Source organism: Ambystoma mexicanum, chromosome 11 (genome assembly GCF_040938575.1).
Source record: "Ambystoma mexicanum isolate Mex_15411 chromosome 11, UKY_AmexF1_1, whole genome shotgun sequence".
Taxonomy (NCBI): domain Eukaryota; kingdom Metazoa; phylum Chordata; class Amphibia; order Caudata; family Ambystomatidae; genus Ambystoma; species Ambystoma mexicanum.
Window position 1 is genome coordinate 1,103,184,513 of NC_090934.1, and position 24,616 is coordinate 1,103,209,128.

The following is a 24,616-nucleotide window of genomic DNA, read 5'->3' on the forward strand; positions in this document are numbered from 1 at the left end:
GGCTGCACGTCTGTAGCCTTGGGAAGAGTAGGAGGGCCTAGAGAAACCTCGGTCTCTAGATGATCCAAACCGGGAGTTATCTGATGCTCCGCTGAAGGGACGAAAGGAAGGAAAATTCCTACCACTCTGGAGGGCTCCAAGGGAACGAGCCGTGTCATAATCTTCTTTCATGCCCTTCAGGGCTTTATCGACTTTCTCCCCAAACAGGTTTTCTCCTTCACACGGCATATCCATTACCTTATATTGTACCTCTGGTCTGAACGTCGTGCATTTAAGCCAGGCTTGCCTCCGTAACACTACGCCATTGTTAATTTGCTTAAAGCCTGATTCCGCCAGGTCGACAGCAATGTTAATGGAATGATTGGAGGCCTCTTCTCCCTCATGTACGAGCAGCATGGCAGACTTCCTGTGTTCCTCCGGCAGATGGTCCAAGATAGGAGGTAGTCGATGCCACATTTCCCTATCATACCTGGTCATAATAGCCAGGGAGTTGGCTGCTTTAACTGTAGTCGCTCCGACCGATAGCACTTTCTTTCCAAAAGCATCTCGTCTCCTGGCTTCGTTATCGGGCGGGGTCGTGCATTTGTGTTGCAACCTTGCCTTTCTGGCCGCCGCCGCGGATACCACTGATTCCGGCGAAGGTTGAGACGTCAAGCACTTGGGGGTCGATTCCGGAGCCTTGAATTTCTTTTCCAATCTACCTTTTACTGCCGGTTCTGAAAAAAGGTGACGCATGGTTTTCAGTCCTTCCTGCCAGACATGGTCTAAAATGGGGATAGCAAATATCGCCTTTCTTCTCTTGCCCATATGATCGAACAGAAAACTATCTTTTTTCTCTTCTTCTGGGACTAGGCCAAACTCCGCACATGCCTTACCCATCATGGCATGGAAAGCACCCACATCATCAGGTGGTGATGGCTGCGCTGGACTCTTCAGAGTTTCCATCTCCGCTTCAGAGTCCCATGTAGGGTCCCTTGAGGGGGATAACGAGATGTCTGAAACCGACCCTTCACGTTCTGACTCTGACAGTTCCCCTTCTTCCTGCGGACGAGAACGATCTTCCTCAACGGGGTAAGCGGTAGGAATTCTGGGTGGAGGGCGAGGAGCCGGGCCTGGCTCGTCGACTGATGAGGCTTGCGGCGCTGTCGGGACAAGCTGAGGTAACCGAGTGATCAATCGCTCCAACAGCTTCTGTAATGTGTTCAGCCTACAGGGACAGAACAGCCTGGGGATTCAATAAGGAAGAGGTAACTGGAATGGCACTTCCACTAAAGAGCGACCCCGAACCAGTTGGTTGTAGTCCCAGATCGGTTGGATGTGCGACCGGATCACGGTCATCCTCCGCCGACGAGATGGAGAAAGCCGCTTCTGGTTGCACCAAGGCTTCAGGCGGAATCGGGTCAAAAACCTCCGGTTGCCATCCCACCGACGGGGCCACCGTCGACGATGACATCTTTCCCATAGGCTCTGTTTGACCTGACGAAATAGCAGTCAGAAGAGCCGTCGCCGAAGACAAAGCAGGCGTCGACGACCGGACCGTCGTCGAAGTCTGTGGAGCAGGGCCTTGAGGCGTTCCTGCCGTTTTTGGCCTCGACTTGTGGGAGGACTCTCGACTCGAGGTAGACTTATGACGGTCTCCTGAGGAGGATTTCGATGGGTCTTTTCTCTCCTTTTTAGATGAGGAGGAAGAAGACGAAGCCTTATGTGAAGAGGAGGACTTTGCAGGATGTTTCTCCGAGGGGCGTTTTTCAGATGAGCGCGATTTCTTCGCCGGAGGCTCCGCCGACCCTGATCGACGAGGGGGGACAGGAGACTTAGATCTCGAGGCTGTAGAGCCTACCTCCGATGCCGGGTACGCACCCACTCCGTCATTGAGCCAAGTAACCAGGCATCTGTTGCAGTCTTTTAGGGTCTTCTGTGAGAAGCCTTGACAGATCTCACACGTGTCCGCCATATGAGGGTGAAGGCAGTAAATACAGTCCATATGGCCGTCTCCTTCATATACCTTCTTAAGACCGCATTTAGCACACGGACGAAATAACGCCTTTCCAGACATACTTCGAAAAGAAACAGTCGAAGCAGAAGTAGAAGAACGCACAACCTAATAAAATAGTAGATACTCGAGGTAATCCCACCACGTTGCTGCATCACAGATGTGCTTAATGGGGACCCCTCTCTGCAGTTCAATTTGTAACCGGAGAACCAAAAAGGTCTGACGGCATGAAGAAAATAATCGACAAAAGGTACTCTGTCAAGAAAGAAAGAATACATTTAACAAAAAGGAAAGAACATACTAGGAAAAACCAGGACTGGAACTGCCATATGTAAGGTTTCAGGAAGTGAATAATCAAAAGTAATGAGGTATAGTCCAAATACAGAGCAACCACCCTATACTGGCAGAGAAACAATCAAGAGATTGTTAAAGACTAAACTGGATCAGAGTTCCAAGAGAGCTAGAATCAAAGAACCAAGACACAGGAGGAAACATGGGAGATATTCTAGAATTCAGACAAAGGAAATTAACAATGTGGCCACTAAACTACAACAAGAAACTGAATGTATTAATATACAACATTCAAATTGGTTTAAAAAATATGAACATGTGGTATATATAGCCATTTCGGGACAATGAATACAAATATAATTTAAAATGATAATAATTGGTGTATACTCATAACAGTATAGCGGGAAAACAATGCCTTTGTAGTACACTCTTAAATTAGCAATATACATAAAAAAAAAAGATTAAAAAATCCTCTGAGACACTACTTTTTTTCTTTAAATGCATTTAGTAACCCAACTGGTACTTCAACCATTGCATGTTTGTGGCAAATTACCTAGTCTTCCGAAGTCTCCTTCACCCCAAGTGTACAGTTCTCCATCTTCTGTGACAGCAGCACTATGTCTGTATCCAGCCGACACACACACCACCACCTGCAAGTTAAAGAGTGTTATTAAAACTACCAGTGTCATGAACAAAAGGCATGTGAACAAATATATGATCCAGGATCTTTTTTTTTAATTATCTTTGCCTTTTCTGTAAACATAAAATTCCCCACTCCCCCCGGCGTGAAACTCCCCACCCCCTCCCACCTGAACTCTGTCAGTTGACATCAAAGGGTGACACCACCTTCCTTCTTAGGGTGGTTACACAATGTCCAATAGCCTCAAATTGTGCGAGCACATCCGATAATGTAATTCATCTTGGAGGTATGTTAGCACTATGCCCCATTCTTAGCAGAATTCCGGTTAGTCCCCTTGAATATTGTACATTACTCGCTCCATCGCTAGGATGTGTCGGATCTTATATAGCCACTCGTGGACACTGTGAGCCTCCTTGCATTTCCATTTTCTGGCCACCACTAGCAGCACTGCTAATATAAGCACCATGCATGCTTCGAATTGGGCCATGCCTTGTGGTGTTGTTTCCTTCTTCCATAGCCCAGCATGCAGATTTCCATCCCCAGGGACAGGTTGGGGTTCATCAGATCTTTGAGGTTTGTACCTGCTCCCAGAAGGGTTTTAGGACCAGCCAAGTCCACCAAATATGACCCCAATCCTCCCACTCCTTGCACTCCCTCCAGCAAGTAGGTGATACCTCCGGGTAAATCTGAAATTTCACTGTGGTGCAATGCCATTTAAGGAGCACTTTATGCCACGCTTCCCTCAAACGTATCGACCGGGTTAGTCTGGGAATGTTACCCCACAGAAATTCCCACTCTTCTAGTGCGATTGACCGACGCAGTGTTCCCTCCCATTTTCCCATCTAGGGCCAGAAACCCACCCCTAAGCTCTCAGAAATAAGTTTATACAGAGCCAATACCAAGTGTGTATCCCCAGATTAAGTGGTGATAACATTCTCAAATGTGGTGATGTGTCTACTAGCCACCGTTTTGTTGAATGGATGTGTCGCCCAGTGTCACAACTGATATTACTGAAATCTATCCCTTCTCGCAAGACAAAATGCTGTTTTCACTGCTCGAAAGATTTTATCTCTTGTCCCTGCATCAAGTCTCTTGAGTCGAATGCACTCCACCTCCGACCACAGCTTGAAGGCCATCCCTTCATTCCCAGGGGTAAACTGTGGATTGCCAAATAATGGTGTAAAGAGACCCAGAATAGTCGTAATCCCCCCTCGGGTCATTAAAGTACCCCACACCTTCCCCACTAGAGCTGTGTTCTGCCAGGCATGCATACTAGCAGGTCTATCTAGTTTAGCCAGCCAGAGAACGTCCGGTAGAGGTGCCGACAATCCAGTCCATACGCACCCACTGCTTCTTGTCCTCCCCCAGAGAACCACTGCCTTATTACTCAGTTGGGCCGCCTGGAAATAGTGGATGAAATTTGGAACCGCTAGCACCCGCCCCCCCTGGTTTTTAGGGCCTTAAGTACGTTCAGCGCTATCCTCGTTTTTTATTCTTCCAGATAAATGCAAAGATTAATTTATTCAAAGTGCAAAAGATTGAGGAAGGGAGACCGGCAAGGCCTGAAAAAAGTACAAGAGCTAAGGAAGGGGTGACCATCTTAATCAAGGCCATCCGCCCCATCCAGGTGATATGAAAGGGATACCAGTTCACAAAATCCGTCTTTAAGGTGCGGATCAGCCAGGGGTATCTCACCTTGTACATCGATGCCAGGGATTTATTTATGTGAACCTCAAGGTATTTTAATGTCCCCCCTCGCCCATTGTAACTGGGTGCTCCCCCGTGCCTCCTCTAAGGCACTGTCCAACAAGAAAAGGTTCACCACCTCTGACTTGTGTACATTGAATTTCAGGCCAGACACCCTGCCAAAGGCCTCAATCTCTGCCTCTACTGCCACCAGAGAAGCTGCTGGGTCCGAGAGGGCTAGAAACAGGTCATCGGCAAAAGCCATGACTTTATGATCCTCCAATCCAAATGGGATGCCCATCACTGCGGCCGATTCCCTCAGGCGCTGCAAGAATGGCTCAAGATAAATTCTATAAAGCAGGGGTGAAAGCAGACAGCCCTGTATAATTCCCCTCTCTAGGCAAATGGAGTGCGAGAGTTGCCCGTTGATTGACACTTGCAGACTAGGAGCCTGATAGTTTGCTTGAACCCTCCCAAGGAATCTTCCCCCAAACCCCATGCATGCCATAGTGTGAAAGAGGAATGTCCACTCCACCCGGTCAAATGCTTTTTTATCATTTAAGGCGAGTAGCAGCGGCGGGAACCCCCCCACCTCAACCCCCACCTTGACCCAAGTGGCACACCCGCTGAGTGTTCTGGACCATCGGTCAGGATTTGGTAAAGCACAACTGGTCTGAGTGAATAAGGCGCAGGAGCAAGGCTTTGAGCCTGGTCGCCAATATTTTAGTATATATCTTGGCGTCGAGGTTGACAAGGGCTATCGGGCAAGTAGGAGCCGCATTGTGTTGAGTCATTACCCGGTTTCACAAATACCACCAGGTCCATTGAGTCTGTAATGCCCCCTACCACTTCAAAAGAGTTCTACAATTCAGCCAGTTTTCTGGAGAGAATTGAACAATAATTATTTATAAAACGCGGCCATAAAACCATCTGGGCCCTGCACTTTGTGGCGGGAGCTCCAAATGGCCAAGCCCAATTCCTCTTCTCCGATTTCCCCTTCTAATGTCTCTCTATCCACCTGTGATAGTGTTGGCAGGGACACAAAGCTTAAGTAATCTTTCTGGGGTTCCTTTTAAGGTCTATCGGAGGCATACAGGGCTCTGTAAAAAAAAGTTCAAAACACTGCATTATCTTGCCTGTCTCCACTGCGATCTCCCCAGTGTCCACCCAAATCTTCAGTTGCCTCGCCAAGAGCTTGTCCCTGCCCTATTCCCTTCACATAAAACAGCAGCTTAGCATTTAAAGGATTCCGCTCTACCCTTTTCGCCCTCAAATCTAGTTGGCCCCTAATCGTCCTGCATTTTGGCAGCATGGCCTTCGCTGGATAGTTCCCCATTTTTGGCATGATCTCCTTAAGCTGCAGTTATAATTCCAATTCTAGCATTCTCGCTGGTTTCTCCCTAGTAGCTTTTAAGGTGATCAATTCTCCCCTTATCACTGCCTTAAATGCATCCCACCAGTTGCCCGGGGAGGTTGTTGCAAAAGTAATTCCCGATCTTTTCCCTCAATGTTTCCGCCAGCACGGTGTGCCTGAGAAGCCACTCGGGTATGGGCCATTGCCAGAACCTCTGAGGGACCAGAGAAAGACGAACCATCGCTCCCAGGAGAGCAGGATTGGAAAGCTATGAAACCCAGGGATGCTGCCTGCATATTCCCCATTAGCATGCGCAGACACCCATACAAAGTCGATGCAAGAGTAGAACGTGAATCCTACTTCTGTACCTCTACACGCATCACACGTCCACCAGTCCCATACCATTGAGCTTGTCCTTGAGACTCGGGAGTGCTGTGTGCGACCTGCCCCGTTCCACTACGGTCAACTCCCAGGACCCAGGCAATGTTTAGGTCCCCTGTGAGGATAATATTCCCCTCAGCTATCCCCTCTAGTTCAGCCAAGGTCGCTCAAGTAACCAGTCCTGGCCAGAGTTTTGCGTGTATACTGTTGCTAATGTAAAAGTGTCTGCATTGATTCTGAACTTAATAAAGCGAGAACGGCCTTGTTAATCGTCCCTTGTGTCAATCACCATACTAGGGATAATTTTGACCGCAATCATCACACCTCCGCTGTCTTATCCTTCGCATTTGCCTGAAAAACATGGGGGTATGCGTGTAGCCGGAATCTATGCCTGTCGCTTTTTCCAACATGGGTTTCTTGGAGCGTGATCAAGTCAGGTTTCTCACGCCTCAAGAAACTATCTACCTTTCGCCGTTTCGCTGGGGAATGTAACCCCTTATGTTACATGTGAGGATTAAGAATGTGTCACACCCTCCCCACGCCCTCCACTGAGATCCCCCTAGAACTCTATGCCTTTAGTGCCCCATGATGCCTCCTCTACTTCCCCAGCACCCTCCCTGTTTTCACCATATGCCTGTCGCCCCACCTCTGGTTTTCCTCCCCGACTCATCCCCCTTCTCCCAGTCTTTGCCATCCCATTTAAGTGATCTTCTTTTCCCCCCTCGCTGGCCCCCTGGTCCCCTAAACTCCCCCACTCATCCCTTGCCCTCGCCCCTCGCCCCCCGCCCCATCCTCCCAAACAACCACCCAGGCCGGTTCATGGGTCCTAGAAACACCCCAGGGGCCAAACCCTGGCCATGACCCGGAAAACAACTGGAGTTACAATTACTCCTTCCAATGAAAACCAAAAATCGTCCCACTATCTCGAGCCCCAACCCCCTGCACCCTTTCCTCCTCCCATTTAATCTAGTGGTGATCTGGGCCTCAAGGGACCCCTGAAACGCAGACCCCTGAATAGCAGGCCCCTCTTCTACATGCCCCTTCCATTCCCGCGCCTCAGTTGATAAGTCGGCTGGCCTTTGCCGTATTAGTCCCCACATCACCCATCTGGCGGCGTGTCCTTGGCCCAGCCTCTCGAGCGCTCGAAGTAGTCTTTTCTCTCTCACCACCGTCGACTATTCCCATTGGTGACTCCTCTGGGAGCTTGGCCCGACTCCACAGGAGTTGTCAAGTCAACCGGTGCCACAACACTTAGGCCTTCCTAGCACGTCACTCTGCACTGCCTCCCCTTCCATGTGAACTGCCCAAACGGCAAATTCTACTTGTAACAGATCTTTTCCTGGTTTAGAATTGTATGTACTGGCTCAATCTTTTCAGCAATGTGGAGTGTGCCAAGTCCTGAAAGAGCTGAATCTCTATTCCATTGATCCGTAAGGCGCTTGCCAATTGTGTTGCTTTTAAAATGTCTTTCCTGTGCGTCGGACGCAAAGGCAGCCAGGACATCTGCTCTGTCCGCCGAGCGCCCTCTCTGTGTAACATATCCAGGTGTATCCCTTCAGGATGGACCATCAGAAGCAGATCAGCAAAGAATGATTGGACCGTCGACTTTAAGTCTCGATCTGTGCTTCTTCCGGGACATTTTTTTAAAGCGTATGATTAAGCGCCACAACCGGTTCACAAGATCTTCGCACTGAAGAGCCAGGTTTTGTAATAACCGCGATAGATGTTCTAGGACCTCCTCTGCTTTCCTGGAGTCGTCAGAGTGTTCTTCGATTGCTCGTTTGTTCTTTCCCCCACCAGCGCTGTATGCTTCAGGTGTTGCCCCTGCCTGCTTGCCTTTTTCCCTGGCAAGCCCCTCAGCTCAAGGGGTGGCTTCTCCCTCTCCACTGCGGGGGGGAAGGGGGGGAGGGGTTGGTTATAGAGAACCCCCTCGCTGCTTCCAACCGGGGTTCACTTCTTCTGGTGGCAGCCAGTTTGCACCACTGCTCTGAGGCAAGCGATCAGTGTACGGTGACCATCCTTCACCTCCCGCCACACCCCGGCCTACCGATGATTGTCGGGTAGGCGCTCTGTGATCCACCGCCGCCCCCATGCCGCTGAAGGCACCCTGCCGATGGTGTGCACTGCATCGGTCACTCGCTGGCAGTTGATGGTGGGCGGGGCCATCCTGGCTCTCTGCACTGAACGCCTCCCGTAGCGGGCCTACACTGCTCCTATGGCGGGCAGGATTCTCATTGGGTGGAGGAGTCAAAGCCTACCATGATCACTGGGTTTCTGGATGTACCACCAGATCAGGGCTGCAAGACTGCAGTGGCTAAGCCCTGGCCCGAAAGGCTGGGCCAAGGACACGCAGCCAGCTGGGTGATGTGGGGGACTAATACTGCAAGGGCTCCTCCCTGCCGGATCCGCGTAGAACAGGGAGGTCAACAAGCTGCCTCACGTGGGGCACAGGCCGCCTCCTCCGTCCTGCTGCCTATCGCGCCCTCAGCTCCAGGTGTAGACAAGCGAGTGCCCCTGCCACCTGTGGGACCACTATTGCTTCTTTTACACCTTTTGATGATGGGCCGGGGACGTGCCTCGCTCAGCACGTCCTCCCCTATTGGTGGCCATCTTGAAATCCCATTATCCTTTTTAATCAGACAATACACTATTATTAATTCACTAATTATAAGTCTTGCTTTGTAGAAAGAGCATGAGAGCTTCACCAGACGTGTCCTTTTTTGTATAATTATTTCTCCCCATCTTCAGTAAGTATAAACCGTGCACCAACTGCAAACCCGCACTTACCAATGGTGTAGAAACAAACAATACATCATATTGGGCAGATCAAATGATTGTAAGATTTAGCAAATGTGCCCTGTGACAAACCAGAAGAAGCACTCTGAAGATGTGCCATGTTAATTGGAAGTTTATTTTAACTATGGTTGTTGCAGACATACTTTATCCTTAGGGCGATAATCTTGATAATTGGGGTTGTCTTGTCACTTGTCAAACTCAAAGTTTTTGTCTAATACAAAGCATAAACATCAGAAGTTAATGGTTGGCTTGATAAATAATTATATGTAATTGTCTTAGCTTTACGTAAAGTAAAAGATTGCTTGATTAACTGTGCACAGATCATAAAATCAGAAACATTTAGAAGAAACATTGGCATATACTACGATTGGACAACGAAAAATCCAAGTATCTTGATGTCAACCGATCTTTGACTTTCTGTAAAGGTAAGAATCAAAAATCTCATTAGCCCCAGTTTTTTGCAACCCAAGAAAAAAGAAAAAAAAATCGGAGGGGATACAATCACTTTGGAAACAATCGTTACCAGCAGGTAAATATAAATGTGGAAACTGCAAAATGTGTCCATAAATTATGGTCAAAATGGACAATTTCATTACTGAATGGTCAGAAATTTGTTATATATGGTATCAAATGCCATTGTGACAAATGGTACATTGGAAGCACTGTTTGACAGTTGAAAATCCGGATTCTTCAACCCATGAGAGCATTAAGAATGCAGATGTGAAATATCTGATGGCAGTACACTTGGAATAAACATCCCAAAATATCAACTGAGACATTAAAATGTATGGGACTAGCAACTGTCGACCCACTTCAAAGAGGTGGCAATAGAGAACTTAAATTAAGACAACAGAAAGCCAGGTGGGTTCATATGATAGATATGATAATACAATATTTTATTTGTATCGCGCTCGTACACAAGGCAAGGGAGGGGAGGGGAACAAGGGAGAACAAAAAATAACGATCTTACTAGGCCCAGTGACATTGAGAACGATGCATGACCTACTGGACTCATCAAGATAATGAGTTATTTACCCATCTATAACCAATATCAAAATTGGACAATACGTTTGTTATTGATAGACCTCTCTTTAACAGCCATTTGTGAATTGTAAGAGCTATATCAAACAAAAATAAGCAAGATTTGGTATTCTTTGAACTATTTTGTATGAAAATTGAGAAAACAATTAAGTAATGCCCTTATAGGAGTCCTTTTAATGCGAAAGAGTTTGGGGCAATTGCACATGTCAATGATTTAAGAAATGATCGCTACACCAGTAGGATGCACTATGAATGATGCAGGTGGTTGTGCAGCGAGGAACCCTATGCCCCAAGTGTCCTCAGTAATAATTCAACAAAGGCACAACCACACTGCGCTGAAGAACCACAAAATTTATAGAAGTGCAGTAATTTGTTCTAAAGAAAACAGCCGACGTGCGTTTAAGTATTAAGAGACCTAACTTCAGATGATCCTAGAACTAAACCTACATACATGTTTCTAACGGACAACTCTCAAACTGATGCCTTGTTGGGTATATGCAAACTCGCACATCAAAAGTATGTACCTAGTACTGCGTGACTGGGTACCAGATGTTTATTTCCTTAAAACTCCATGAAAAGCAGACTTATCTTACGCCAATGGCTTTGAACAGACTGATTTTGAGAGATTCTCTGTTATTAGGCCAGGACCCGGAAGAGGCGGCAACTGAGAACAGAGAGAGGGCGGGGTGTGTGTGTGTGTGTGTGTGTGTGCGTCTGTCTAAGAAAGGACAAATAAGGCGGCCCTCTGGCGGGCTGAAGATAGGAGTCGGACACAATTTACACTAAACACAAATTAAACCTCTGAGGCCGTGGGGAATGTCTTGGAAGTGGGCGAGATTCAGGAGGGAATTCCAAAAAGGTTGTTAACCCTGTGTCTATACGATCCTCCAGGCTCTGACCTTACCAAGGCCATTTCTGAATATCTAGATAAGCTTGTGATGTCTTGGGTAGATGACCGTTATTTATATATGGTCCTCCTGGGTGGAGACTTGAATTAACATATATTTGTTCCATATGTCCCACCATACTATTTTTTTTTTTACACTATGGCTTGCACAATTGTGAAATGTGCACGTACTGAGAGGCTTCTCAGCCACCCTTCTTGCTCCATGTGCGAGATGAATACATGATTCTTTCCCTTACTGCCCGACCATGTTGCGCGTCACTGAGCGTTGTTTACATACAACATCACGTTTACGTGAGGACGTCACATGTCCCAATTTGCTCCTTATCGGCAGTCCATGGATGGCCAGCCCTTGACTCAACTCGGAACACCCTTGTGCAACATTTGTATCGGTAAGCATTCAGCTTAGACAATGCGATTACCATCAGATACCTGTTTCATGCTGAGATGCAGCACAGTTTTGACCTTGTTCCCCTTTAATATCCCTGTCCTTTAGAACACCCTGCACCGTATCGGCCATTACAGGCAGCATTACCAGCTAACGGCTATGCAAGCCCTTACGATTGTGTTCGCCTTACCTTCTTAATGTAGGACCTCAGACCTTTGTTCTTCCCTGTTGTTCTTAGTTAATTGAATGGGATACAATATTTACACTGACTTTCTTTAAATGCAGAAATATACTGATCATCGTCCCACATTTATAGATCGTGAATCAAGGACGCCTTTTGTCTTGTAGAACCAGGTAAGATTTTTATCTACCTAGGCTCTCGGGTCACATTTACCAAACACAAGCCTTATATAGTCATTCCGATGAGTTTGTCCATGTCCCTACAGACAGCACAGACTATATTCCGAAGCAGATGAGGATATTAATTTGATTTGTGAATTGCACATTTTCCATCAGTAAGAAATCCAGGAGAATAGGGTCCCCTGAATACGGGAGTCAGAGTTCATAAGTTGTAGAATCTATGCAGTGTTAGATATAAATGGCTAATACAGTGTATTTACTTTGTAGCTATGTAAGACTTTGAAAGTTGAACTGATGATCTATCTAATTGAAGCTCCTGACGAAGGGAATTTCCCAAAACGTGTAGAGCTCTGTACTTTGACTGCATTAGTAAATTATTAAATGGTTGCTTGATTGAATCCGACTTGAAAGTATCTTAATTACATGGTTTGTTATAATCACTGTTATGATGACAAATATGTTATTCAAATTTTTTTTATTGATTTATACAAGACTACTTTCGATTGATTTTAGTATTATGTTTTTGCAGGGGACGCAAGGGTCCTTAATTAGGACTCTTTTCTCCTTAGCTATTTTATTCCACCTGATCCCAGGGTGGTTACACTCTCCTCTGCACCCAAAGTGTCTTTATTATACCCACTTTATTAGCTACAGTTGGAGTGCTTCATCAGTGTTTTTTTCAATTGAAACGTGACAATATGCCATGAACATTGGCCATGGGATCTTCTGAATAACAAGGGGGATACCAAGTCTTATCCGATGATGCCATGACACTCCTGGATGTGGTCTCCCCACAAGTGATTCTCCCTCATATTGCCTCACCCAGGGTCAGGATCACATAACGGCTATCGTCCCCTGGCCACATGTGGAGAGGTCACTTCCAGGAAAGGAGTGATGGCACCATTGGATTAATCACACAACCTTGTAGATGATGCAGTAGGATTTGAAGACGACACTGGCTTGCATCGGGAGCCAGTGAAGTTCGAGGAGGATCGGGTGATGTGGTTGAATTTGTGGAGTCCTTTCATATCTGCTGCAGCATGCAGAATACATCTCAGGGATCCCAAGGTAGTAGCCAGAAGGCCTTCCAAAAGGGCATTGCCACCATCCAGGTGTGATAGGACCAAAGCTTGGACTGTAGATCTGAAGTTGTTTTCTTGTAGACCAATGGCTTCATTTTCCACAAGAGAAAAAGTGGATACCAAGCCATTTGTGTCTTTCTTACTATGTGCCGTTTGAAGGAGGTGTCTGCTGATGTTGAACCCAAGAGCCTTGGCACAGGAGGCCAGCTGGGGTGTGAAACCCTTGAGGTTCATAGGCAAGAGGAGAGTCAAGTCTGAATTTCAGGGTGCTCAGTGTTGTTGGTCAACAGTAAGAATTCAGTCTTTGAGGGGTTGAGCTTCAGGTAAGATTTGGAAAACTCTGACTGTATCAATGTGAGGCAAGCCTTGAGCTTGTGGATATCTTGGGGTAGAGCTGCATGTCATCTGCGTATTGGTGGATGTTGTGTCGAGCGAGGAAGGTTCCAAGTGAATCCATATAAAGATTGAAGATCAAGGGGGAGAGGATGGACACTGCAGAACTCCACAGGTGAAGGGGACAGTTGGTGATCTGGAGGAATCCATTTGCACGAACTGGTGGCAACTGGCAAGGTATGATTTGAACCAGCTGAAAACTATCTTGCTGATCCCCATGCAGCAATATAGATTGTTGGTGAGTGGAGTGTCTCGTGGTCTGTGTCGAAGGCTGCTGAGAGGTCAAAGAAAACCAGGAGGCAAGGATGAACAGCAAGGATTTCAAAGGAATTGTCGATCGGCTCAATGGTAGCCGATTCTGTGCTGCATCTGGGTCTGACGCCAGATTGGTAGGACTGGAGGAGGTTGTAGGTTTCGATGTGTGGAGGAGTTCTGTGACTACGGCTTTCTCAAAAATGGATCAAGTTAATTCTTCGGGAAGAATCATCATAAAAGTAGCCTGTTTAAACTTTTAAGTGAAAATCACAGTAGAAAGTTAAATGTTAACTATAATAGGAGGAAAGTGTAAACCTTAGTCAGAAGATGATGCAATGGGGCGGGGCGTTCACAAGCCAGATAACGCATCCATATCGGACTCAACGAAGAGACAATTTAGACAGACATACTACAGGACTTTTTGCAATAGGTTTGGAAAACATGTGTTAAAAAGAAACCTGAACCCCCCTTTTTTCCCCCCAGAAGTGTCAAACTCAACGCATTCCCACCAACAATAACACTGAGAACAATATTTTGTTAGATATTCTTGCTTGTTCAGTAGCAGAAGGATTGTTCAAAACCCAGAGGATTTTGCAAAGGTTAAACCGGCACCACCACTCAGACTTACTCCAGCAACACTTATGATAGGGCAATGCTTTTGTCACCAGCTGCATATGATGCAGTAAAGTAAACACAATTAATATTAAAATCAAATCAGAACATTTGAATGCAAGCCAACTAAAATTAGCGTTGACAAAGCCAATAAGGCTAGCTTTGCAACGTAAAGGGCAAGATTCATGGTCTAGTAGGGATTTACAGGATTATAGTCAGAATAGCTGTCATGATTGATTGTGAGCATTGCCAGGGTTTATATACAAGACTCCCAATCCATCATTGCTGTATTCTTTAACCACACTAACAGTGGTCGCCATACAGATTTGTAATTACAACAAAACTAGCATACAATGTAAACAAAAATATCAATCTACCCAGCAGAATGAAAACAAAACATGCTCTTTTATGCAACATCCATCTCCCCCTACTTAAAAAGTCCCTCTCTTGTTCCAAATGTCACTAGCAGAACTTTCACCATCTGCACTTGTTCTATATCACAGAAGCAGACATCACTGCCCCCCCCCCCCCCTCCTCTGAAGTATTGTTCGTCAAGAGCACTGGCAAAGAAATAAAGCTCTCTTAAGCCAGACCTAAAAAAGAATGGGCTGCTCAAATTAGAAATCTACTGAGCCTTCTAAAGCTCCAAATCCAATAACGACAGCACCAGAGAACCACCATTTGTATACATTGTTTAAAGAAATTTGAGTTATTGGAATAATATACATGAAGGCTTTTGGACAGAACACATAAAATATACAAAGTTATAATTCAATGATTTCCAATTACATCCATACAAAAGAACTTCTATTTAGACCAAACAATATGCCGAAATAGACTTACCTTTCCTTGAAGCGGGCCTTGAATCAGTTTAGGATACTTCTGTGTAGAACTATTGCCATGTCCCAATTTCCCGTAGTCTCCATCTCCCCAGCTGAAAACTTCCCCTTCTGAGGTAAATGCTAGAGAATGTCCATCTGATCCTTTGGAAGATGATACCTTTTTAATTGATCGATGGGGTTCAAAGGTTAGCTTCTTTAGTGTAGACTGATTATTTGAGTCACCAAGTCCAAGTCGTCCATAACTGCCCTTGCCACAAGCTCGAACAGAGCCATCAGTGGAGATTACAAATGTGCAATACTGTCCAGCTTCAATCTAAAAAAAAATGCATTCACAATTTACTGGATAACAATCTTAAGAGACTGACGAGCATGGTTCAACAAATAAGATTTCAAATTGATTACTTCTCCGTAGCAGTGCAAGTATCCCTCATATCCAAACCAGATAAAGCACGGGAAGCAATTGTAAAGCTTCTGTCATACATGGAACAAGGACAGCACAAGCAGCAAAAGTGCACCTTTCCTTTTCACACAGACAAGGTACAGGGAAGACGGTAACAGTGGAAACTACCCTCCCTACCCCCAACATAGAGCAGGTAGAGAACAGACAATGCGAAAACAATCTTATCCCATTAACACATAACAGGTGCAGTAGCATCAACTTTGCCTCTTTCGCTCCATACAATGAGCAGGTCCAGCAATGACAAAGGCAATGCAAGCTTCTCTCACAAACCGAAAATAGGTAATAGCAGAGGAATTTGTGCTCTAAGATTAACTGAGCAGAAACCCATAGCCAGCAATGTAAGCACCCAACAAACATAACGGGTAATCAATGGGAAGCAGCTTGGCAACCTCTACTCGCACAAGTACAGTATGAGCAGCAAAAGAGGAAGCCCCACACACCTCAGCCAAACGTCTACTGCCAACTTCATCAAACACTCCCCACAACATATTCTATGTTGGTTGCTTTTGTCAATGAATATAGGTTCTTTCATATCATTTTAGTCTAGCAGCTCAGCAATCCACTTAGCAGTAAAGTAGATTTCTTGTATTTATTGTGGCAAGGTCAGTAATCTGAAGAGAAACCAGTAGGAAGAGGGAGGAGCGAAGGTCGGTGGTATTGAACGGAGGAGATTAACGAGGAGAGTATAGCAGCAAGACTGAGGACCATCAGGGTGCGAGTGGAAGGAGACAGAGTGAGAAGAGTGTCTGGAAGTCACAGCTGTACAATCCCTTTAGTACTAGCAACATTGATAGTGAAGGCTCTGCTTAGAAAGACCCAGAGGGAGCTTAGATAGTTAAGAAGATTGCCTGCAGGCCTTCATTTGAAAGCCAGTCAAATAATAGCACTGGTCAATAAGATCTAGATATTAACCTCGGGTTAAGGATGCCTAGGTTAGGGTGAAAAACGCTTTGTCTAGACGAATGTGAGGAATTACCCTATTGCCTTGCCTAATTATTCAATAGAAATCCTTGACTATTGGAGATGGAGTGTTCTATGGGTAATCGGTGTGTTAAAGAAAGCACTGCACACGGACCATTGGAATCGATTTGCCAAAAATTTGTAAATTGACACTTGTGAACCAAGTGATTCAGTAGACATAACTTTTTTAATCCAGAAATTTATTTCTTTATTTAATGATAATTACAGGGAAAACAATGCATTTTTTGTAAAAAAAATGCTTGCAAAACATTTTAACATTGATTCATATAGCAGAGGAAGAGTGTCAACAATGATTGAAAGCATGCAGATAGCAAAACAGATGATGCAGGGCAGATGGAAACATAAACCAGGGATAAGAACAGGAGAGCATGATATAGGAACGGGATTAGTGGAGACATTTTCGGATGAAGGGGTGTACCGTAGGATTGTCGTAGAGAGGTAGGAGGAGATGAAAACTGGGAGATGTGGTGGCATACAATGCTGTGCAAGTGGTTCTTCAGCAAGGAAGAGAGTAGGAAGTTGGATTTAAATACAGATAGAGTGAGAGTAATGCTGAGAGAGACGGGGAGAACATTCCAGAGTAAGGGAGTGAAGAGAGGAAGAGCGAGGAAACAAAAGGGAGCACAAAGGGCACGAGAGGTGGCAAGGAGGTCAGCCGAGGATAACTGTATGGAGCGAGGTGGAGAGTAGGGAGTGAGATGGGCCGAGAGGTAGGGTGGGGCAAGTCAGTGTATAGTTTTGAAGCTGAGAATGAGTTTATACTTGGCCCTCTGTCTCAGATAACCAACCTAACAGACTACAGGCTGGGAAAATCCTTATTTGACAACTTCAGTCACACTTATGCTTTCTGGGCTTTATCATGACCTGAAAGGAAAGCTGCTTTTCCCCCCCCAGGGAGAAAACGATTGGTACAAGGAAGAACATCCATGTGGGTAGACTAGTTCAGTTTCGTAAAAAAATCTGTTGGCGAACTAAAGGGTTGCATTAGTGCAGGTGAGGAATCCCTAAAAATTCAGACAGCTTCTGTTGTGTATCTTCCACAAAAAAAGAAGCTTGGTGAGCTCCCCAAGTACTGAGGATGTACTTATTTGTTCAATTACTTATAGGAAAAATGAAGCGGGAGTCACAGCAGGAAAAACAAGTGCGGGAATCCTTTCAGCCTTTCATCTCCAACCTTATACCCAATGTTAGGGAGAATTCTCAGAAATGTGCTAATTCCCTTCACCTTAGAGGCGCCCAGTACCTTTGCTGGATTTTGAGGACTTGATTTTTAACCTGGAAAGAGTGCGAGCCTTTTTTCTCCACTCTTTCATGTGTTTTGATGTGGGTTTTACATTTGTGTTCTCCGATTATGGAGTTTTAGATAACTCGATAGACATCTTTTCATGTGTGTTACACGGTTTATAGTGAAAGGTTTGAATACAAAAGGATCGAATGCAATAGTTTCGAATCAAAGGGACCGAAAAAAAAAAAAAAATCAAATGCACCTTTTTTGGGTTGTTTTGCCCCCCACTCCCCCAAACCCCTGTTTTTTGGGGTAAAAATAGTATTTTTCCTATACAAAGGAAATAAAAAAACATTTAAAAAAAGGCATTCAAATTATTTTTTTTTGTATTCGACCCTTTGACTGGACACCGTGTTACACAGCACCCTCAGTGCAGTGACACTGGGATGTCTTTTAGACTTCCCAAAGGTTTAGATACCGTCTCTGAGATAAACTGTTTCCCAGAGAATGTAAAGTGAAATTGGCTTTACTAGTCTTTTCCAAATTCAAAGACACAATGGAGTGCTGGAGGGGTTACATAGCATACTCTGTCTAAACACTCATGTAGCAGTCAAATGCTACCCTTTCCTATTGAAAAGGCTGGTGGCAGTGGTTTTACAATGACCTACCATGATTTTTCCCAACTGCGAACACCGGGAGCCATGTTTTTTCAAGATGCCGCCTTAAGCCCCTTTGTTTAAACGGCTCCTGGTCTTCTTTCGCCATTTCTTTTTAGAAAGACCCTTCAAGTGTTTGTCTCTGCGCGCCAAACCAGGTTTGGTCCCTTTGTCCGTGTGCATTTGGCGGGCTTCAGGTCTGAAGTTCGCCCTTGGCGTCTGAGTGTCTGGAGTGGGCAGGAAATGAGGGAGGTGCCCAAAACTCCCTGTGCTCAGTCTCCTAGGAGACCGAAATGCACTCTGGCGTGATTGGCTGGCTGACTGTCCGGCAAGGACAGCCACCCTGCTGGGTGAGTGACAGCTAGGCTGGAATGAAAGGGAGACAACTGTTTAAAAGGCGAGTCTCCAGGACTGGAAGGCAGAGTCGACCACTGGAACGAAGGAACCAAAGACGAGCTGGAAGACGACGGCTGCTGCAACCACTGGACCGTTGGTTTGCCCGGTGAAGCCCTGCTGCAGGTCAGAATTGCCAAACTCCATTCGACAGAGAAGCTCCTTCAAGGACGGCTTCTTCCTTTGAGTTGGTGGGACCAATCAACTCATAAACCTGGATACCATTCTCAAGGCTGGTTAGGTTTAACAAATGAGAGGGACACCAGTTTGTGTTCTTGAATCTACAGCTACTGGAACTGAAGTGACTCCATTTTGTTTGCTTTCTTCAACGATCCCGTGCAGTGCAGGAGTCCCCCGATGTCCTCCCTCTTGTTCCGACGACTGAGACAAGGGAAAAGCGAGATCTGCCGGAACTGGCAGGAACCACGACTTCAGCATCATTTGTTTTCTTCATACAAAAGTAATGTGCAAACCCGATTGGGAGAACGCCACTCCTGCGGTGAAAGTTTGTGAAACTTTCCCAACTTGCAGGCCTAATCAGCTTGTGACCCCACAAATAATTATTTTTCGCCTAAACTACTTCTCAGAACTTTTGCAAAGACTTTACCGTTTGATACCAGAAATGCTCTTTCCTATCCAGAACACTAGCCCATTGACTTTGGCCTGGCCTATTGACTTGAATTGAACTATTCTGGTGAACTGAAACTATTTGCACTGTCTAGAAAGTATATATAATCTATTCTACTTACTTTTGTCCTTTTTGCTCACTGTTCAGTAACTGAACTGCCATTTGGCTCCTTTTTCAGGGGAGCGCAAACTGTCTCAAAAAATTAGAGTTTAGTATTGAAGTGTGTTGGTCTATAATATTAATAGGGTTATTGATAGAATTTGACACAAAAGTGGCGCACGCGGCTGGCGCACAGTGTGCGCGTGCGAATGTCTGCGCCAGCCACGTGCGCTAAAAATCGATATCCGCGCACAGCGTATTCATGGATTTTAGCCTCCAAAACCAGCCGTGGCGCAGCGACCCTGCAGCAGTGCCAGTTACGCCCCCAAGAACGCCCTCGCGCAAGGAAAAGCCATCAAAATTCCCAATTCAGCGCAAAGGGCTGCGCTAACCCTGGACCAGTATACAGGGCTGCCAAACAGCACACGCAGAGCGGGGAACGTGTATTACTGGGGTGCGCGGGAAGTTCCACACGCGATTTCAGCAGGGTACATGTATTTCTGGGGTGCGGGGGAAGTTCCACACGCGATTTCAGCAGGGTACGTGTATTTCTGGGGTGCGCGGGAAGTTCCACACGTGATTTCAGCAGGGTACGTGTATTACTGGGGTGCACGGGAAGTTCCACACGCGATTTCAGCAGGGTACATGTATTTCTGGGGTGCGGAGAAGTTCCACACGCGATTTCAGCAGGGTACGTGTATTTCTGGGGTACGGGGAAGTTCCACACGCGATTTCAGCAGGGTACGTGTATTACTGGGGTGCGCGGGAAGTTCCACATGCGATTTCAGCAGGGTACGTGTATTTCTGGGGTGCGGGGAAGTTCCACACGCGATTTCAGCAGGGTACGTGTATTTCTGGGGAGCGGGACATTTAACACGCGATTTCAGCCGGGTACGTGTATTTCTGGGGTGCGCAGGAAGTTCCACACGCGATAGGCCCTGTGCGAGTGGGGTACGTGCATTTCAGGGGTGCAGGGGAGTCCTACACGTGAATTGCCAGTGTGGGTCCTCCCAGATGTTCCCTCTACACCCTCTACGGCCCCTGCAGGCAGCCCACACCACAGGGGACTGCCCTGCACCCCTGGTCATGTCCCGCAGGCAGCCCATCCACCATGGGCATGCCCCCCCAGCCAAGCCACATGTCACCTTGCACTAGTGATCACCAATGCATTACCCCCTTGCACCCCCAGCAGCGCAGGGCACCTGCCAGCAGGCCCCCACTCATGTCCCCTTGCACCACCACCCCCCAAGCAGTGCAGGGCACCTGCCAGCAGGCCCCCATTCATGTCCCCTTGCACCCCCACCCCCCAGCAGAGCAGGGGCACCTGCCAGCAGGCCCCCACTCATGTCCCCTTGCACCCCCACCCCCCAAGCAGTGCAGGGCACCTGCCAGCAGGCCCCAACATGTCCCCTGCACCCCCAGCAGTGCAGGGCACCTGCCAGCAGGCCCCGACACATGCCCCCCAGCCAACACGTCATCACAATCTAGATCCCTGGCCCTTATGGCCAGCCTCCACATGCCAAAGACCCACGCAAGTATTGCATCCACCCACATAGAAATGCCAATTACATGATACAACCCCAATGGCAAGTATGTAAATGAACACATGTCCGTCACACACACATAATGGGTGCAAGTGAATGTCAAAACCCATATCATGACATGCATGAAACCAATGAGAATACCACAAATGGAAGTATAAAAAAATATATATGAAAGATAACATGAACGTAAATAAAATTAAACACACAACAATGGGAATAACAAAAGAAATGGTCCATGTCCGATAAATAATGAAAATCAAGAAAACATAAGCAAAGGAAATCCAAAAAGAAATGTTGTCCAAAGTCACAGTTCAAAAAATCAAATCCAAGGGAAAATAAAAAGTAAAAACCATTGCTCCATGGTGAACACAAAAAAAATATTAAAAAAGATTAATCCAATGTAGAACTATGTACAATTGAAGAATCCAGGGTCCATGAGCCCAACTTAAGAAATGAAACCTACCAAAAACTACTACCTAATAAAAAAAACTATATACAAAAATGTGGTGCATTGTCCAAGCGGTCCAAAATAAAGAAAAAACGAAAGGAAACCTAATACTAACTAACTATTTACAAGGGCAGCGGGCAAGTCCAACCGCTCACTTGTTTATGTCCCGGGCCAGGGCATCATCGAACTCCTGCTCGATGTCCCGGAGGCGGTCCTCTTCCATGGCCCAGAGGGTTCGCAGGGACGATGACATCTGGATCTCCAGGTCCCTGCGAATGGCCTCGAGGCCCTCGGCCCGCCTCAGGGCCCTACGCATGGAGTTCTCCGCCCTGACCATCGTGAACCGTGCCTCTTCCTGCCGCTCCGCATCCATCTGCTGGCCCAACCGCAGCCACACGGAAGACACTCCCATTCCTGGGTCCTCCTGCCCTATGGCCGATGCTTGCCCCTCCGATGTTGATGGCCCCGAGCCATCATTGCTCCCACCTACAGCCTACTCCTACTCCTACTGCTCCTGCTGCTGTTGTCCATGTGCCCTGTCCGATGGTGCCTGCACATCCTCCATCTGCTGGTCTCCAGTTGTGGTGTCCACCCCCTGCTGGACCGCCAACTCCCGACTGTGGCAGGGATGGGATCTCCACCAAGCTGGCTGTGTTGGTCAGGCCAGGTCCACAGGGGGCCCTGGTGGAATCTGGGCCGGAGGACGATGTGGAGAACGACCGGCGCATAGCCTCCACAGAGGAGGAGAGGTCCGCCAGAGTGTGTGTCACATGTAGGAACCCACCGACCAGGGCCCCTCCCAGCAGTGCCACGTCACGACGCAGCTCTTAGTGATGGCGTACGTTCTCCGCCCAGGCAGAACGCACGTCATCATAAATGTCACGCGTGCACAATGCGACACCCACCAGGACGGATCCCATACGGTCGCAGGACCCCTCGCCCGCAGGTAGTGGAGAGGCAGGTGATATGGCAATCTCCCCTACCTACGGACGGGCCTGGGACAGGGCCTCCCTGCTGGTGCATGATGGTGCAGTCTCAGGGTCAAGGACAGCGACATGCACAGGTCCCTCCGCGGTGACCTGTGCTGCCTCCTGACCCTGGACTGCACCACTTGCACCAGTGGTACTACCCCCACCAGGCCCCATGTGCGGCTCAGTAGCGGGCTCCTCCTCTGTGGAGACCACCAACCTGGATGTCTCCACACCGTCTTCCGCCATTGGAAGCCCCTGTGGGGGCTCATCCAGCAATTCCGCCATAGCCGTTGTGGCAGACGCGGCTCCAGCCCCCTCGCTCCCGGATAATGGTAATTCCTGGGAGGGTGGCCGCCCGGTGGAAGCATCCCCGCCGCTTGGCTCCACAGCGCCATCTCCACCCTCTTCTTCACTTGACGCTGCGTAGAGGGAGACATAAAACACAAGCATCAGGGTACAGCACAAAATACCCTAGACATGAAGCAATAACACATGAGTGGCACTGTCAAATGTCTCTTCCATCCTGTCCTTCCACAACACATGGGTCAATGCATGCAACACATGCAGAAACACTCCCGGCGCATCCAATCAACACCCATGTACAAGGGCCCCTGTAAACCAAGATGTTGCCTTCAAAGTCACATGCATCCATGGCGTTTCAAAGTCAAATACACACTTCTCTGGCACGCACGCACACACACACGTGCACCATACATGTATATGACATCAGCACCCATTCCTCACCCCCCCCTCCATGTCCAGGAACAGAGACTGGCATGCTTTCAAGTGCGCATTCTGCATAGAGGTCCCCATGTTGCATTAAAACACATGCACCTACCATGTGGTTCACACATAACTGGTCCCACATGCATGACCATGATGTCCCTGCACACACACATCCATCCATACATGGCCTATGTCACACATACAGGCAAGTATCAGACTACCAGCACACTGCAACATGCCCTGTCTCACACAGCAATGCTTGGCCACTTACCGCTCAACTCCAGACGGGTCTGCCTCCGAAGGATCTGGGCGTGGAGCGCTGGGCCTATGAGTTCCAGGACCCTCATCTGGATGTTACTAGGCTGACCCGGCCCCCCTCCGCGAGGCGCCGGGCTTGTTGAGGGTCCTGGACCTGAAGTCCTCTCAGCGCTTCTTGACATGATGGAATTCGCGGACTGCCACCCCCTCCGCGTTGATGGCAGTCACGATGTCCGTCCAGATCCTGGTCCGTCCTTCCTTGTTGGCGCGTCTTGTTCCGAAGAGGGCATCATAATTCCCCAGGACATGCTCCACCAGGACATGCTCCACCAGGACACCAACTTCGGTGGCAGTGAAGCTGGTGGCCCTCTGCCTCTCTGGCTGGGGGTTGCCAGTGGTGCCAGATGGAGATGTGCCCGACATGGCAACCCTTGAGGCAGGAGTGGGTGGGCAACTGGGTCCTGGGGCTGGGCTGTGGAGAGATGGAATCCCAGTCGGGAGTCTTCTGATCCAGCAGGGGTGGACACAGCAACTGGACCCCTGCAGATGGCTGACGTGCAGGCACCAAATAGCAGGGCACGTGGGCAGCAGGCAGGCAGCAGCAGCAGATGGCTGGTGGGAGCGTGCTCGGGGATCTTGGGGGCAGGAAAATGGCCTTCAGGGCAGGAGCGTGGTCTTCCGTGTGTGTACGTGTGGCCAGCTTGATACGGAGTGATTTGGCACGTGAAAATCTTGCATCTCAGCGTGTAATTCGAGGAAAGGCCCTTAGCGCGTAAGCGCGTCAGCACACGTATGCAATATCATTGGACCAAAGGCCCTTAGCGCGTAAGCGCATCTGTGACGTATTGTGCATGGGCATTGCCATTTAACGTGTAAAACATGCCGCGCACCCCTGAAATTCATGTACTCCCTCGAACAGGGCCCTTTCGCGTGTGAAACTTCACGCGAACCCCGTAATACACGTACCCTGCTGAAATCACGGGTGAAACATCACGCAAACCCCATACGTAATACACGTACCCTGCTGAAATCGCGGGTGAAGCTTCACGCGAACCCCAGGAATACACGTACCCTGCTGAAATCGCGGGTGAAACTTCACACGAACCCCAGGAATACACGTACCCTGCTGAAATCGCGGGTGAAACTTCACGCGAACCCCAGAACTACATGTACCCCGCTCGCTCGCACAGGGCCAATATTCCTGGGGTT

General features: G+C 47.6%; 1 protein-coding gene across 10 annotated transcripts in view; it reads right to left on the reverse strand.

Annotated features, from left to right (window-relative positions):
- Positions 1-24,616, reverse strand: part of HERC1 (HECT and RLD domain containing E3 ubiquitin protein ligase family member 1) — a 3,379,312-nt gene that overhangs the window by 3,123,257 nt on the left and 231,439 nt on the right. For all 10 annotated transcript variants that reach the window (XM_069624399.1, XM_069624403.1, XM_069624396.1 and 7 more), the window contains exons 5-6: positions 15,020-15,331; positions 2,838-2,934 (exon numbers count right to left, since the gene is read on the reverse strand). In XM_069624399.1, the coding sequence (XP_069480500.1) occupies positions 2,838-2,934; positions 15,020-15,331 (409 nt within the window). The remainder of the gene's footprint in view (positions 1-2,837; positions 2,935-15,019; positions 15,332-24,616) is intronic.